Source organism: Plasmodium falciparum (genome assembly GCF_000002765.6).
Source record: "Plasmodium falciparum 3D7 genome assembly, chromosome: 13".
Classification (NCBI taxonomy): Eukaryota; Apicomplexa; class Aconoidasida; order Haemosporida; family Plasmodiidae; genus Plasmodium; species Plasmodium falciparum.
Window position 1 is genome coordinate 2,248,832 of NC_004331.3, and position 19,988 is coordinate 2,268,819.

The window sequence follows — 19,988 nt, forward strand, 5'->3', positions numbered from 1 at the left end:
GAACGAAACGATTGTTTCTAGGGAAAATAAATGAAGTAGTTATACTTAATATACAAAATGAATTATTAGATAAATAAAATATTTAATTATTTTACGATATATATATTTCTTGAAGCCATATATAAAATGTATATTATTCCTATTATAATTTTTTATACATAAAATATATAATGGATTCTAGATTGTAAAGAACATTTATGATTAATGTGCATAGAGTTTTTGTAATCACTGTGTTAACAAAATATTTATTAGATATATGTATACATATATATATATATATATATATAATTATATATGTATTGTTTTTTTTCTTTTTCATTATTTCATCTAAGATATATATTGATCAATATATATCTATATTCCCACCAACTGGTTGGCATTTTTTTATGACTATATATTTTTTTTTTTTTCCCCATCTTTCAAAATTATATATTCATACATACTTTCATTTCGATGTATATCTCTTTGTTGTGTTTCCTTTTTTTAATTATTCGAATTCTTAACATAAGTATATATATATGTATTAACATATTTACCCTTTTTTTCATTTCATTGTTATTAATATATGAAGAATATCATATATATAAATATTATTATTTATATATATTTTTCATATGTTTTATTTATACAACGTATTAAGTATTTTTTTGAAAAAAGGGTAAAAAAGCATACATATATATATACATAATATCTATATAGAGCAGTAACCTCAGAATATAGAAAAGAAGGTTTATAGTAGCATGCAGAATATTAATATGAAGGATTATTATATGGACAAGATTAAAAAGAATATTAATGAAATAAAGAAATATCAAAATATAAATATATTAGAAAAAACAAATGAAACTAATAATGCATTTTTTTATGAAAATAAAAATGTTACGTTGAAATATAATGAAGAACAGAAATATAAAAAGACAGAGGATATAATCAGTAATATATCAACGGATAAAAAGGATATTAAAAATAATAACTGTAATAATATATCTAATGATGAATATGTGAGAATAGAAAATGGACCTAAAAATAATTATGTCTCATATAACAATAACAAAATAATTAATAATGATAATGAAAAATATGACAATATATATAATAATTATGGATCCGTCATACATAAATTAAATGTACAAGATATGAATAATATACCTAATCAAAACTATAATAATAATGTTGTTATTTCGACAAAGAAAAATAAAAATGATGTAATATATAATATACCATATAACACAAATAGTTTTATAGATACAAAACAAAATATGAATATTAATAACGATGTAGGAACAAAATATTATTTGGATAATAATAAAAATGGATATATTATGAATGAAAACATAAATTACGATATAGAAAATAAAATGACAAATACATTAAATGATATAAATAAATGTGTTCATGTAAATCGAAATGATTTTTCATATTATCTTAATATAAAAGATGGGAATAAGATTGAAGATGATAATGCAACTTATACACATTATATAAATAATTCTAATATTCATCAATATGATAATACTACTAATAATACATTTTATAACAAGAAATGTGATGAACAATATTATGATAAGTGTGAAAGTGGAACTCGTATAAACAAAATTAATGAAAAATATATAAATGAACATTTTAATAATAATGGAAGTGATGGAGACAATATTTATTTTCATAAACTCTTATCTCATAAAAATAGCAATGAAAAAAAATATGTTTTTCAAGAAAAAATAGAAAAAAGAAATAATGATAAATATAAATATTGTTATAATGATAAGGATAAGGATATATCATCATATATGGTCAATAAAGAAAATTATAATGGTAATAAAGATTTAGATATATTGAATAATTATTATCAAATGAAAAATAACTTACTCAGCAATAAAAATAATATATATATAATTAATAGTAATAATCAAAAAAGGGATTTGAGCTTACAAAATAAGGAGGATGAAAAAATAGACGTAGTAAAAGAAAATTGCGTACAAACTTTTGATAATAAGAAAGAAAAAAAAAAAATATATATATACCAACAATCATTTAATAATAATAATAATAATAATAAACATTTTGATTTGAACGAAAATGAATGTGTACATAAAAATGACGAGCAAATAATAAGGAGTATATATATCCAAGATAATACACAGCATATATATAACGATATGTGTGAAAAGCAAATTCATTATGAAATAAAAGAAAATAATCAGAATAATGTATTAATAAATGATAATGCTGTACATGCAGAAGAAGATATATGTGTAAAAAATTCATGTCCAATATCTTTATTATCATCACATGATATTATTCTATCTAAAAAGGTTAAAGAATATTTTTCAGGCTCCGAAAATATTAATTCACAAAGTTATCAGTGTGATGAACTTAAAAAGGAAAATTTTATAGGAAAACACATAATAAATAAAAACGAAATTAATGATAATAGACCTATTGAATTTGCACAAGTGGAAAAAAATAATTTGGAAAATAAATATTTACATTATCCAAATGTTTTTTATACAAATGACAAAATAAATGATAAAACTTTACAAGAAGAGGTAAATGAAAATTGTATTAAAAAAAAAATTATTTGTGATAAAATTAAAGGAATTGAAAAACTTAAAGAGCCAACAAACTCTATATTATTGAATAAATACAATAAGTATGATTTATGTGAAGAAAATAAAATGGGAAATAATAACTCACACGTTATAAAAAATATATATAACAAAGAAAAAAAATCTTTTAATGAAGAAGACAAAGGTATAATACAAAATGAAAATGCAAATTTATATTATAATTATAATAAACAATTTCCAAATTCAGAAGAAAATTTCCATAATGAACATAAAAAACAATATAATATACCAAGAAATAATACCTTACGCTTATTAGATGAACAAAAAGAAAATTACCAAAAGAATGACAAAAAGAATGACAAAAAAAATGACAAAAAAGATAACGAGAATGAAGAAGAATGCAAATTTCCTTCATTTTCCAATTTTATGTCACATGAAGAAAAATACAAAAATGATAATATAATGCCATATATTAATAAGGCATCTAATGATTCGGGAAATTCAAACGAACTAACAAATTTGAACAAAGGACAAGCTCATAAGAATTCTATATATGAAAAGGTTAATATAGATAATGATAAGGTAAAAAAGAAAAACTTACATTCAATAAATGATAAGAAAATTAAAATAAATAAAACTTTTATGAATGAAAAGGATATGAAAGGAAATAATAGAAAAAAATATAATACAGAAAAAAGGGATAATATTAAAAGAAATGAAAATGATAATGAAAAAAAAAAATTATATATAAATGGGAATAAAAATATATTTTTATCAAATAAGAATTCTGAAAAAGTTCATTTAGATAATTATGATGATAATAATTTGGGAAGAAAAAAAAGGAGTTGTACCATTAATGATAATATAAATTTATCTGAAAAAAAACAATTAGAAAAAGAATTGGATGTATATTTAAAAATTGAGGGATTCTTATTATCATCATCAGCTAAGTCATCGATATCTTTACCATCAAATTTATCAAATACATATTGGGGACAAAAAAATCTAAATGAAGAAACTAATTTATCTAATGTACTAAAGAAGCAATTTTCTAGTAATAATGAGAGGGAAAGGAGTACAATATTGACAACGGAATATTCCAACAAAATTGTAAACTATGAAATATCATCTAGTAGTATAGGTACATATGATAATTATGAAATTCAACAAGTATTTGATGAAATGTTAAACAATAGATGTACAGAAAGGGAATATTCCAAAAAGGTTCATTTGGAATATATGGACGATAAGGATAATGCATTTTCTTCATCGAATCGTATGACCGATATGTCAAAAAAAATAAGTAAAATTTTTAATAAAAATGGTAGTATAAATGATAAAATAAATGATAACAACAAGGAAAATATAAGAGATAACAATAATGATAATACATATGACAACAATAATGATAATACATATGACAACAATAATGATAATACACATGACAACAATAATGATAATACATATGACAACAATAATGATAATACATATGACAACAATAATGATAATACATATAACAATAATCATTATAATAATATTAATAGTAAGAACAGTTGTGATAAGGTTGTTAAAAATCAAAATAAACAATTAGACCATTGTATATCTAAAAAACATAATTCCTTACTTATAGATTTAATGAAGAAAAAGAATAGAAAAAGAATGAGAAGTAGTCAAAATAATTTTCAAAAAAAACTGGATAAAGTATTCGATTTAGTTGTTCTCCCTAAATCAGAAAAGGAACGTAATTTAATCGATAAAATTATTTACTGTCTAGATCCTTCATATGTAAATAACACACTGGATGAAGAGACAAAATGGAAACAAAAATTGAAATATATGCAAGAAAAATTTTTAGAATCAATACTTTGTATATCTTATCCAAATGATTTGTGGACAGAATCAACCTTTGAAGCCTATTTGGAATCATTAAATTTTAATTCATTATTAGATGATACATTTATAAAATATGAAAAAGACCTTAATATAAATTTGTTTCATCCAGAAGAAGAAATTTTTTCTGATCCAGGAAATATTGGAGAAGGAGGTTTTGGAATTGTTACGAAAATGCGATTTTTAACATTCCCTCAATATTATGCTATAAAAAAAATATCAAAAGATCATATAATAAAATCTCAAGCAGCTGGACAAGCATATTTAGAAGCAAAATATCATTCTGTTTTGAGTCATGTAAATATAATAAAAATGTATGGTTGTATGCAAGATGAAGAATATATATATCATGTATTAGAATTTTGTTCCAAAGGGAGTATTTATTCTATATCTAAAAACTTTAAAAAAAGAAGAATTCCAGATGAATTGGCTTATAAATATTTTTGTCATGTTGTTAATGGATTATATTATTTAAATCAAATGGGTATATTTCATAGAGATATAAAAATGGAAAATGTTTTAGTTGATCATAAAGATAATGCTAAATTATCTGATTTTGGTTTGTCTGCTATGATATTAGGTAAAAAAAGTCATTCTTCATTATGTGGAACACTAGTTTATTTTTCTCCAGAAATTACAAGTGGTACTGGATATGATTGGAGATCTGATATTTGGTCACTTGGTGTTTTGTTATATGAAATGTTAGTTGGAGATGTTCCTTTTGATGGAACAAAAACTCAAATAGTTGAATCCATATTTTCATGTAATTTGAAATTCCCAGATTTTGTAAACCCTTTAGCTATAGATTTAATTAAAAAGACATTAGTTGTTGACGTAAATAAAAGAATAAGACTATGTGAATTATCTTCTGATCCTTGGATGCAAGAAATGTGGAAATTAAGTTTTCAAAAAAATTTAAATACTAACCAAAATATTAATCATCTTAAAAAGGAAGATAAAAATGATTTTAATTTCATAAGTAATTTAATAAAAAAACAGTGCTTTATAAATAGTAGTTTCAATGCTTCTTTAAATTTTGACAAATTAAAGAAAGGGAAAAAAGCATACAAACATTTCATACATAGTAATTCAAAGGATGATATGTATTCTTTGATTGTGGAAACACAACAAAGATTAGCTGATTATTTAGAATTAGATGATTCCTATATGAGTGACAAAATTGATTCTACATCTGATACAATTAGTGAATACGATTCCAATAAGTACACATCTTCTTTTTATAATCTTTCAAATAAGGAAAAAAAATCTAAATCTCTTTCGGGTACAGCTATAAGAAATGAATTTGGGAAGAAAAATAAAAATAAGTTAAATGAATATAACACTATAAGTGATCCTGTTATATGCAAAGTTGTAAAAGAAACACATCTAAATAAGTCTTTTAAAAAGAAAGAAGGGGAACTTTTTAAAAACGAAAAAATAACAGAATCTAAAGATTTAAAAAAAAAAAAAAAAAAAAAAAATGAATGTGATATAACAAATCGCGAAAATATATATAATTCTATAAAAGAAAAATTTAGTGACTCCAATAAAGATAACACTTTTGTGAACAAAAATGATGATAAAATAAAAGATGTTTTATCGAATGGAATGACCATTAAATATAGTGATACTTATTCACAAATAAATGATCAATTGGATATTACAAAAATGGATACAATTGATAATGACAATTTTGAAAAAAAACTCAAAGAGAAAAATCAAAATGATTCTATTGAACCAAATAATATTTATATGGAGAAAAAAACAATTGTAGATATGAAAAATGGAGATAGCATTTCAAATATATACAATAATAATTTAAAAAAAGAAGAAGATATAAAAGAAAATGTGGAAGTATATAATAATATGAATGAGAAAATTTATTGTGAAAACATTTTAAAAAATGGTACTAGCGAAAAACAACATACACATATAATGGAAAAAACTGATAAAAACAGTAATAAGGAATTAAAAGACGTTTTTGAAAAAATAGTTGATACATCATGTGAAAAAACAAATGTAGATGATAATATTGATAAGTGTCATGTATTAAGAAATATTCCAACATTTTATATGTCTTCCTTCTCTGGATCTTTGGAAAATATTAATAAGATGACAAATGAAAAAATTGATATTGATACGAAAAATAGTGAAGAGGATTTAAAAATGGAAGAAAAATTAAAAAGAGTGAATACAAAGGTGAGTACAAATAATAATGAATATATAATGAATAAGATAAAAAGCAAAGAAATAAATAATAATAATATTGATGAAAATTTAACGAATATAAAATATGAAAAAAATCACATTAATAATGATGTATCACAAAATAATTCTGTTGAAGAAATAAATAAATCATATATACCAATCTGTGTTCATAAAGAATGTTCAACGGATTTAATAAAACAAAATAAATGTTCGAAAATAAATTTAAAATTAAAGGATACTTATATTGATGAGAAGATAAGAAAAGATCAACATGTTGGAGATTTAAAATTTACAGATGGAAAAGGAGAAGAACAAAAGAATGATACGCAAATAAATTTGAAAAACGATGAATTAATAAAGATAGCAAATGTAGAAGAAAAGAAGAATGAAAAAAAAAATAATGATCAAAACAAGTTATCAAGTGATGTGAATACTGAAATATTAAGAAAATATATTTCTGATGTAAAGAACTATCTATTAATAAAACCATCTCTTAATAAAAATAATAACAATAATAATAATAATAATAATAATAATAATAATAATGAATATATTAATGAGGAAAAGAAAGATAACATCAATGAAAAAAATGACATATCCAAAGATAAGAAAATACAAAGTAACAATGAAACACAAAAGGAACCTTTATTTTCGAAACTATTGAACAAAGCATTTGGGAAAAAATATACACATGAAAAAAATTATAAAAATGATAATGTTGTTGGAGATATACATAAATGTAGTGATTCTCATATATTATATAAAGGAATAGGAGAATGTAATAAGAATGGAAATATCATTAAAGAATGTGAAAATAAAAATGTTGAGAAAATAGATGAAAACACAAGTATGTATGATAAATATATCGAAAAAATAAATAAATTATATTTGAATATAAAAAATAAGAAATTTATATATGACCTGGAAAATATGAAAAATGGAGGATCTGATGAAAATTTTAATAAATGTAATGATAATAATCATAATAATACGGATCATATAATATGTAACAATAATAATGTTGATATGAATGAAAATTGTGTGTATAAAGGTTTGAATTATAAAATGGATAAATCTAAAGACCTACATAATAATAATAATAATGATAACATTTTAAATGAATATAATTGTAATTATAATTATATACATGGATATAAAGTAGATACATCTAAATGTTATAATGATACGAATAAGAAAAATGAAAAGCATTATTACATAAATAATCCTTATTTTCATGAAGAGACACATAATAACAATATAAATAATTTATATAATTCTAATGAATATCATAAGAATGTACAAAATACATCTCAAAAGAATATCCCCAGATTAGGGAATACATTATATAATAAATTCAATTATGAAAAGTATATAGATGATAAGTTGGTAGATTTGGAAGAGAAAAGAATATGTAAAGCAAATTCCTGTTCTTTATATAAAGAAAATAAAAAAAAAGAACAGACATTAGTAGAATTAAAACAAGAAATTGTTGGTGATAATAAGTTAATAAGTAGAACAAGGATAACACCTGACTTTATTTCTGTTGACAAAAAATATATGAATTCCAGTAATAGCGATAATGGAGATTTTGTTATTGGACAGAAAAATAAATTAAATTGCAAAAATGGAGAAGAAGGACAAGATGATTATACAAACAATTTTATACTTAGTTCTTCTAATTCAGATTTTTCAAATGAGAGAAAATATAAAAATGCAGAAAAATATAAGAGTGTCAAATCGAACAATGCACTTTTGAATAATAATTCTAATGAATACGTACAATATGGAAAAGGAAATAAACAAAATAGTTTTAGTTATATTGAAAATAATATGATAAGTAATAATAATATGGATAAATATGAAAAAATCGAATTTAATAATAAAAATAAAAAAGGATCATGTAATAATGAGAATAATATTATATCTTTTAAGCCTTTATCCTTTAACAATAAAGTAACATTTATGGCATTGGAAAATTATAATGATATGGACAATATGCATAATGTTAATAAAAATGAAAATATGTCTGATATACAAATAAACCATAAAAATTTATTCAATGGAAATAAAAGAATATCGTATGAATTATCCAATTTAGAGTCAATAAAAAAAATAAATAAAAATGATATCAGTAATAATTTGAATTATATTAAAGAACATTCTCCTTCTTTTAATTCAACTACGAAAGGAAATAAACACAGTAGTTTTACATATAACGCAAGAAATAAAGTTAATAATGTTGTTAAAAATAATAAAAGAAGTGTATCTACGAATAGGCGTTATTTAATAATAAATAATAATAATAATAATAATAATAATATGAAAGTAGGAAATCCAAACATGTATAAAAAAGGTTTATCCTATAAAGTTCCACCATGTAACACTAATTATAGAGAACTCAATAAAAATAATCTCCCAAGTGCAACTCAAAAAAGAACGCTTTTAAGGGATTATATAAAGAATAATGATAAAATGTATACAAAAGATAAACAAAAAATGAATATAAAATGTGATTTAAAATATAACCAGAAAAGTATTATAAAAGAGAAACAAAAAATAAATATAAAGCATAACTTAAAAAGTGATGCTAAAGGTACTGGAAAAAAATCGTGTTCTCATAAATTACAAAATGCGGAAAAAAAATCAAATGATAAAATTAGTAGAAATATTAAAGTTTCTAATTGTTTGAATAAAAGTTTGAAAGTTAAAAATTTGAACAATTTACAAAAAGGTATTAATGTATTACAAAAGAATGACAAACATACGGAAAAAGAACAGAACGATATTGTCGATTATAAATTGAATTTATTAGATAATAAAATAGATACATACAAAAATACAAAGAAGGAAGAAAATATTGATGAGAAAAGTTACCTTAACGATGATTCTTCAATAATTAATCGAAAAATAAATCATCATTATAATGATAAATCAGCGTTAAATAAAAATAAGGAAATTGAAGTTTATAATAAAAGGGAAGATAATAATATAAATGAAAATCAAAATGAATATGATAATAAAAATTTATTAATATATCAACAAAATGATGATCCAAATGTAGTACAAGTTGAAAAAACACAAAATGATTTCATATTAAATAATAAAAAAGTTAACAATACAATTATGAAACGACATAATTCAAACTCTATTAATATGAAAGAAAAAATGTCCAGAATAAATGAAACTAAAAATATAAATGAAAACATTAATAACTCAAAAAATATCTCCGAAATGAGTGAAACAAATAACAAAATGGATAATATGGAAACGAGAAAAAATACTATTTCTTTGCAAGATGTGATTAAAAATAATTTAAATAATCTACAAAAGAATAGAAAAATGTTACTTCCAAACAATTTAAAAAATTCAAAAGTAAAACAATATTTAAAAAGCAAAATAGAAAAAATAAAAATGCAAAATGATTATAATTTATTATACAATACCATGGATAGTCAAAATGGTATTAATAAAAAATCTAAAATTTTAGACATATATAATAAGGAATGTAATTCTAAAGATATTTTAAACTTACAAAATGTTCATCATACCAAAAGATCAACAAGTGAATTTTTACAAAATCCCAATTCAAAAGCATTTAATAATACAAATCAAGATTTACAAAATGTTAAAACGGTAAGAAATGTAACATATACATCAACTAATAATTTGGGACAAAATATGAAACCTACCATTTTACCAACATATATAAACAAAGATCAGATACAAAAACATAAAAGTGATGAAAGGAAAAAAAATATAATAAGAAATAATGAAAAAATATCAAGGAGTAAAAGTGAAGGAATAAAACATTTAAGGCTTTCTTCTTCAGATAGTGATTTATCGTGTTATTTAGATTCTTTTAAAAATACATTTCAAGACAAAATTAATAATATGACAAACAAAATTAAGGGAGATGAAAATCGTGATGAAATACCCTTGCAAAAGATTAATGGAAATTATATAGAAAAAAATATTATACAAAAGAGGGAATGTTTCAACAGCAATATCAACAAAAATACAGTTAGTAATAATAAAAATAAATTTAATACAAAAAATAAATTATGCACAAATGTTGAATCTAATAAAAACCTAAATTTTTCTAATGTAAAAAGTAAGATAGACACAAATATTCATAAAAAATCTAATAATATGGAAGAGAATATATTAAAAAATAAGAAGAATAGTAATGTAACGTTTAATGAATATAACAGAAGAACAAAAAGTGCCAAAATTTTTAATAAGTCGGATAGTTTATTAAATACAACAATTAATACATACAAAAATTCTTCTATAACAAATAATATGAAAATTTCAAAACATGTTGTAAAGAATAAAGTAATATCTTCATCTAAGAGAGATAATTCTGTAAAATTGAATGCAAAGTTTTCAGAATATAAAAGGTCCCCTATGAAAGGAAAAGATTCTCTGTACATAGAAAGTGAGGATATAAAATATGAAGAAGAATTACAAAAGAAATTGTTATTATTAAATAAAGATGATACATATAAAAAGGAAGAAAAGAAATATGCTTCTAAAAATGATGATAAGGAAAATGTTCACTTGATTATTGAAAATTATGTTGATAGGAATGATAAATTAGATGCTGTTAAAGAAGTTGAAGAAATGGATAAGAATAGAAAAGAAAATGATAATAAAAAAGGAATAGATGATAATAAAAAAGGAATAGATGATGATGAAAAGAAAATAAATGATAATGAAAAGAAAATAAATAATGATGAAAAAAAAATAAATGATAATGAAAAGAAAATAAATAATGATGAAAAAAAAATAAATGATAATGAAAAGAAAATAAATAATGATGAAAAAAAAATAAATGATAATGAAAAGAAAAGGAGTGATAATGAAAAGAGAATAAATGATGATGAAAAAAAAATAAATGATAATAATAATAATAAAGTATATTGTGATTACAATAATAAAGTATATTATAATAATAATAATTATAGTGATGAAAAATATAATGATAATTGTGATTATTATTGTAGGGATGATACACATGAACTTGATAAGCACAATAAAAACAATGTTAAAAATATACATTATACAACTAATAGGGATGGTAATAATAATAATTTGGAAGAAAAAGATAAAAAGATGAATAATACTCATGAAAAATACTATAAAACTCTACCTAGTCGAACTAAGTATTATAAAGATTCGGATACGATATTTGATGAAGAAGAATTAAATATCATTGAAGGACATATTATGAAACATGTTTCTTTTGAAAATTTAGAAGGTGTTATTTCTAGTTCAGATACAAGAAATAATAGTAACAAAATTAAAAGAAATTATACTTTTAGTAATATTAGATATAAGAATCATACAAAGAATACATTAAGTGTTGAAAGAAATTACTCAACTTTACCTAACATGAATATTGATCAAATGAATACTTATGGAAAATTACCAAAAGAAGAAAATAATAAAAATTCCACTGCGCATGTATTTATAAAAAATGGTTATTATCTTGAAAAACAAAATATAAAGCAAAACAATAATACTAAGGATATTATGAAAGATAAAAAGAATATATGTAATCAATCTATACAAACATATTTGAATGGTGGTAGAAATTTAAATAATATAAATAATATAAACAATATAAATAATATAAGAAATAAGGAAAATACCAAAACTACTATATCACCTTATCAATATAATAAACGTTTACAGAGTGAACAAAATGTTACTATAAGAAGTAGTTATAATCGTCAGATAAGTCAAACAATGAATTCTCAATACAACAAAAGAAATAACTCTCATGTAAAAAATAAAAATGTGATCAATATTATTAGTGCTAAAATACCAGCTATGTCAAATATTCAAAAAGATACATTATTGACACAAAATAAGAATGTGACAAAACCTGTATCCAAAAAATATATTAGAACATATACTCTTAATACATATGGTATGAATAATCTAAGTAATAAGAGTACTGAATGCATGAAACAAATAAATAATACATATAACAATAATAATAATAATAATGAGAGGATAGAAAAAAATAATAGTACATTATTTATGGTAAATCATCATAAAATTCATTCACTTAACAATAACACAGAAAATATCAATATGATAAATAAACAGCAAAGATTAGGTACAGAATTTATAAAGTCTAATAACAGAGAAAAATTAAATGGCAACATCAATTTAAAAAGAAATGTTAGTGCTACAATTTTAAATAAGACAACATAAAGTTGTTATAAATATGAGATATATTTATATGAAAACGTTATAATAGCTAACGTTAAAAGGGTAAATAAAATTGTTAACAAAAATAGTTATATAATACATAGGAAAAAAAAAAAAAAAAAAAAAATAGTATAAGTAGTACAACTGAAAAGTTATGTATATACAAATTAAATATTATTAAACATATCAATAAACTTACATGAAAAAATAATTTTTATTGATTAATAAATATGATCTCAAATTTAGGAAGAATCATAATGATCCTTTAACAAAAATTCAAAAGGCTCTGTAAATAAATATAGCCAAGAGGATTATTAAAAGTTTTTCCTACGTATCAAATTAATGATATGAAAAAATGAATTAATAAACATTTTTTTGTCATTAAAAATAAACACCCTAAAACAATTTAATATACATATAACCATAGAGATTTGTTTATGTATTTCATATAAATTTGGACACTTTTGGTGAACAAAAGTTCAAATGAATAATTAAATGATTATTTATAACTCATATATTCAAAACCACGAAAAGCTCGTGGTTCAATGATACATATAAATATAAATATATATATATATATTTATTTATTTATTTAGATAATTCTTTTCTTTTTTTTTTTTTTTTTTTTAATTATATATAATTTTATACAGTGTTATACCTATAATTCAATAGCTTTTTTTTTTTTTTTTATTTATATATTTTTTATATGATTAACATTAAAATATGATTTATAGTTATTTTATATTATGATATAAATTATTATGTGTTATATATTTAATAAGAAACAAAAAAAAAGAAAAAAAAACATTCCTTTTAATATATTTATGTGGAATGAATCAGAATATTATAACATAAGTGAATAAAAATAATTATAAGAAATAAAAATTATTCAATAAGATTATAAAGTACTTTTGAAGATATTATAGTATTTCCTTTTGTAGTTTTTATATATTCATATATATATATATATATATATATATATATATATATATATATTAGACATATTATAATTCCTGTTTGTTTATTTATACACTTTGAAAATTTAAAAATTCTATTAAAAACAATGTTTAATTTAAAAATTTAAATATATATATATATATATATATATATTAATATAAATACATAAAAACAGAATGAAAGTAAGAGAAAAAAATATATATTAGGAATAAAATAATATATTGATAATATATAATTCCCGCACATATATACAACTAAAAAGATTTCATTAAATAATATATATATTCTTTTTTACTTTTATGTATTTCACAAATTTATTCTACAAGAATTTTATACTACTATTTGTTGCAAATAGTAAATGAATGATTAATAAGAAAAATGTAAAAAAAAAAAAAAAAAAAAAAATCTATCTATATATCTATATCTATATCTATATCTATATCTATATCTATATCTATATATATATATATATATATATATATATATATATATATATATATATTTATAGTGTACGCAAATTATATTAATTGTTTTCTTTAAAATACGCATGTTCTAGAGCTTGTTTTGCTGTTATTCTTTGGTTTGGATCAAGCTTTAGCATTTTTGAAAGCAAATCGATACCAGATTCATCTAATCCCTTCAACTAGAATGACAAAATAAAAAATAGATATATGAAATAATATATTTTTATATATTAGTATAAACAAAAATGAATATCATTTCTGTGTAGGCACACAAATATAAATATAAATATATATATATATGTAAATATTTATTTATTATTTTATTTTTCTTTACAAATGATTCCCATGGTAAAGGTTCATATACGGTAAAATTAGGATCATACTTTGGTAGTTCAGTTACATTTGGCCAATTTTTAGAATTAGGAGTTCCTAGAATTCTAAATATCCTCATTAATTGGTCTGCTTCAGATACCCCTGGAAATAATGGGGTTCCATTTACCATTTCAGCAAATATACATCCAACACTCCATATATCAATAGTAGTTGAATATTTCTTAGATCCCATTAAAACATCTGGTGCTCGATACCATAAGGTTACTACTTCATGCGTATATTTTCTTACAGGAATTCCAAATGCTCTGGAAATATTTAATTATAAAATTAGAAATATTTATTATAATTATTGGGATTATTATACATTTTTTATTTTCTTAATACATTAAAAAAAAAAAAAAAAAATACATATTATATCTGAAGATTATATGAATACATAAAATTAAATATTCTAGGGTTATAATATTTAATACATATATATTTTACCTGGCTAACCCAAAGTCGGCAATTTTTAATTCTCCCTCTCTATTAATTAATAAATTCTGGGGCTTCAAATCTCTGTGTAAAACACGACGATCATGGCAATAAGCTATGCCATTTAGAAGCTGAAGTAAAAATGATTTTGCTGTTACGGATTCCAACCCTCCTATACAATGTAGTTTATAAAATGGATAAGAATAATTAAAATAAATAAATAAATATATATATATATATATATGTATGTATATATATTCTAATTCATTTTTGACGTTCCCAAAATAATTCAGTTAAAATATTTTTACCTTCACAAACATCCAGAAGTTTCTTAAGATCTTGATCAAGATGCTCAAAAACTAAAACTAATCTTTTCTTTGTGTGTATGACATCATACAACTTTACTATGTTGGAATGTTTCAATTCCTTCAAAATGCTAATCTCTCTTATTGCTATTTAGGAAAATTGAAAAGAAAAAAAAAATTAGGAGATTATGTAAATAATATATATTTATATAAAAACTTTTTATTTATTTTTTTATTTTTTTTTAATAATATATGATATGTGAAAGTATTAGTAATATTCAGCTAGACATTTAATAAAATACACATATACACATATATATATATGCATTATTATATATTTTATATGACATTTATTTTTGTAGTACTTGTTGATGGAATTCCTTCATCTTCTTTTTCTAATCTAATTTTTTTTAAGGCAAAAGTTTCACCATAATTATTTTGGGCTTTGTAAACTACCCCATATGTTCCCTCTCCTATTTTTTCTAAACCATGATATTTCTCCATGTTTTCACTTAAGTAAAAATCACAAATTATGTGCTTTTACTTTTTCTTTTTTAAATAATGTATTCACTTTATCATTAGAATAAATAAAATACAAGAAAATATTTTTAAAATGAAAAATATCAGAAGTAAATTTACTATTTCAAATATAAAAACATGTAAAGGGGTAAATAAAACAGTCACTATTTTTATTCTATATATATAAATATTATTTTAGCTCGTGTTATTATATTTTTGCTTATATATTATTTAAATGTGTCAATATATATTATTTTAATAAATTTACACATATTTTTTATATATTTTGCTTATATTTATTTATTATATTCATATGTTTATTTTTAATTTAAAATGTTAATAAATAGGAAAATATTCATAGTATAATATATATATATATTTTTTTAACATACGTTCTTTTCATTCTTCACTTATCTGTTTTTTCATTTTAATTTATCATATTTTATTTTTAATATATGAGCTATGCAGGTGTAACGAATTATATTTTATCACTATAATAATTTACACACATTTTAAGAAAATGTAAATAGAAAAAAAATATTCTTATATTCTTTTATAAATATATATATGGGCCCCCCCAAAAAAAGAAAAAAAAAAAGGAAAAATAATGGTTTCTTATTTATTTTTTTATTTAAATATTTACCAGATAAAATTTAATAATTCTATAAATAAAATTAATATTTCTATATTTGTATTAAATATAACTTTCACATTAAGATTGTTGCTTATTTTCTTTTTTTTCTTCTCTCTTTTTCTTTTTTATTTCTTTCATATAATGAACATATAGTTATATTTCATGTGAACAAAATATATAAATATATACATATATTTATATATAAGCTCAAAATTATTTCTGGACGTAAGAAAATAACATACATATACAAATATATAATTTTATAAATGTGCATAAGTATATGAAGAAACAAAAAAAAAAAAAAAAAAAAAAAAAAAAAAAAAAAAAAGGAAAAATATAAATATGAAATAAATACAAAATATAAAACTTCAATATATGTATTTAATTATATATATTTTGTTGTGTAATTAGTTTATTTTTTGGCTGGTGCTTTAGCTGTGACAGCTCCAGGTTCTTTCTTTTCAACTGATTTAATGATACCGACAGCAATGGTTTGTCTCATATCACGAATAGCAAATCTTCCTAATGGTGGATATTCAGTAAAGGTTTCGACAACCATAGGTTTCTTAGGTTCTAAACTAACTAAAGCTGAATCTCCTGATTTGATAGCTTTTGGGTTTTCTTCAACAACTTTACCTGAACGTTTGTCGATCTTGGAGTCGATGTTTAAAAATTTACATGAAATGTGAGATGTGTGACAATCCAAAACTGGGGTATAACCATTTTTGATTTCACCAGGGTGGTTCAATATAATAACTTGAGCAGTAAATTTGGAGCATCCTTTTGCTGGTTCATTTTTAGTATCTGAAGCAACGTAACCTCTCTTGATTTCTTTAACAGAAACATTCTTTACGTTAAAACCAATGTTGTCTCCTGGTCTAGCTTCTTCCAAAACTTCCTTGTGCATTTCAACTGATTTACATTCAGACACAACAGCTGATGGAGCGAAGTTTAAAACCATACCGGCTTTTAAGATACCTGTTTCAACACGACCAACAGGGACGGTACCAATACCACCGATTTTGTAAACACCTTGAAGTGGAATTCTTAATGGCTTGTCGTAAGGTCTCTTTGGTGGTTCCATAGTATCAAGGGCTTCTATTAAGGTTCTTCCTTTATACCATGGTGTTTTATCTGATTTTTCGATTAAATTATCACCTTCAAAACCAGAAATTGGAATAAAATCAACTTTATCAGCTTGGTATCCTACTTTCTTCAAGTAATCCTTAACTTCTTTTTTAATTTCTTCATATCTGTCTTCAGAATATTTGACAGTATCCATCTTGTTAACACCGACAACAATTTGTTTTACACCTAAGGTAAATGCTAATAAAGCGTGTTCCTTTGTTTGACCTTCCTTTGAAAAGGCACCTTCGAAACCACCTACTTCAGCTGGGACAACTAATAAAGCAACATCTGCTTGTGATGTACCTGTAATCATATTTTTAATAAAATCCTTGTGACCTGGTGCATCAATGACAGTAAAGAAATACCTTGGGGTTTCAAATTTCCATAAGGCAATATCAATGGTAATACCTCTTTCTCTTTCTGCCTTAAGTTTATCTAAAACCCATGCATATTTAAAACTACCCTTACCCATTTCAGCAGATTCTTTCTCAAATTTTTCAATAGTTCTTCTATCTATACCTCCTAATTTGTAAATAATGTGACCTGTAGTGGTTGATTTTCCACTATCGACGTGACCAATAACAACTAAGTTAATATGTGTTTTTTCCTTACCCATTTTGAAATAATTTTAATTTTTTTTTTTTTTAAATAGTTTAGTATATTAATATATATGTATATATATATATATATATATTTTTTTTTTTTCTATTTATATTTATTTATATAAATCAGTTATATATTTATTAAATATAATATATATTATTTTATGGTATTCAAATATATTAAAATTTTTTTAAAAATATATTTATTAAATAAGAAAAAAGCTTTTTCTTATGATATATTAATAAAAATGTAAAAATGTATTTTGCAAATTTAATGAAATTTTATTTCAATATAATTTTAAGAATTATAATAATATATATTTAAGAAAATTGAAGAAAAAAAAAAATTAAAATAAAAAAAAGAATGAAAGGAAAAAAAATAAGATATAAAAAAATTTTTAAAATACTATTTATGACCAAGTCATTTTTTTTATATTTATATAAAGATTATAAGTTTTTTTTGAAGCATATATTATTTTATATATATAATTATATATATATATTATAAATATATTATATTTTTTACATATATAGGAATATATAATAAATATATATATAAAATATATAATTTTATTTTAGTTTTATAATAATTTTATTATTTTTTTTTTGGGCATATATAAAATATTAATATATAAATATTATTCATTTACCTATATAAATATATATATAATTATTATATATATAACATAAAATAATAAATATTTTTGTTATTTTTATATATATATATATGTATATTTTTTTTTTTTTTTGGAATAATATTATTTCATATGTTTTACTATATACGTAGTAATTTTTAATATTATATTTTTTATATGGATGATATATAAATGGGGTTAAGAGGGGTGAACCGTTAAAAGGTACCTTCTAGTATATGACCGAAGATATATTATTCCCCTCAAGAAAAATCTTTTAAATATATATTTTTATAATATATATAATATATAGGTGAATTTTTTTTTTTTTTTTTTTTTTGCGAACTAAGATTATTTCATTATCCTCATTATATTATAAAATCTGTATTCCTCTGAATTTTAATAAATATATATTAATTTTTATTATATATTTATAATTAATAAAACATATAATAAATAAATATATATGTGAAAAGTATTTCATTATATTATTTTATACCTCTATAATATTATGAATTTATTCTTATGGGTATTTCATAAATTTACTATACAGTATAATATTATATTATTATTTATTTAAATATCTTTTAACATAATATTATATGTACTATATCGATACCAGTACAGATTTATAAATAATATATAATTATAAAAATTTCATATATATTATTTTTTTTTCACATAATATATACATTAATATTATATATATATATATATATATATATTAAATACCTTCCTATGATTAAATAAAAAAAAAAAAAATTAATAATAAATTTTTTTTTTAATATTATACATATATTTCAATAATAAAGCTTTAAGATAATAAAAAAATATGTTAACAAAAAAAAAAAATATATAATATATATATATATATATATATATATATATATATATGTTATAAAATAAATAATAAAATTTATATTTATTTATTTCTTATAATTTATTGTAAAATTTTCTTTTTCTTTCACATTACCAATTCAAAAATAATATAATAATATATTATATATATTTTATATTATAAAAAGTTAATAAAAGAAAAAATAAAAAAAAAAA

The 19,988-nt window shown here is 20.8% G+C and overlaps 3 protein-coding genes across 3 annotated transcripts; 1 reads left to right on the plus strand and 2 right to left on the minus strand.

The window, feature by feature from the left end:
* Positions 1-755: 755 nt before the first annotated feature.
* Positions 756-12,890, plus strand: PF3D7_1356800 (aurora-related kinase 3, putative; the record flags this gene model as incomplete). The annotated part of the gene is made up of 1 exon (XM_001350243.1): positions 756-12,890. One exon carries the CDS (start codon positions 756-758, stop codon positions 12,888-12,890), a length of 12,135 nt encoding a protein of 4,044 aa, XP_001350279.1.
* A 1,477-nt stretch (positions 12,891-14,367) lies between these two features.
* Positions 14,368-15,924, minus strand: PF3D7_1356900 (protein kinase 5; the record flags this gene model as incomplete). Its single annotated transcript, XM_001350244.1, has 5 exons — positions 14,368-14,487; positions 14,643-14,946; positions 15,128-15,287; positions 15,424-15,567; positions 15,786-15,924. 5 exons carry the CDS (start codon positions 15,922-15,924, stop codon positions 14,368-14,370), a joined length of 867 nt encoding a protein of 288 aa, XP_001350280.1.
* A 1,061-nt stretch (positions 15,925-16,985) lies between these two features.
* On the minus strand, positions 16,986-18,317 carry PF3D7_1357000 (elongation factor 1-alpha; the record flags this gene model as incomplete). The annotated part of the gene is made up of 1 exon (XM_001350245.1): positions 16,986-18,317. The coding sequence occupies one exon, from the start codon at positions 18,315-18,317 to the stop codon at positions 16,986-16,988; it is 1,332 nt and encodes a 443-aa protein (XP_001350281.1).
* Between the last annotated feature and the right edge of the window lie 1,671 nt (positions 18,318-19,988).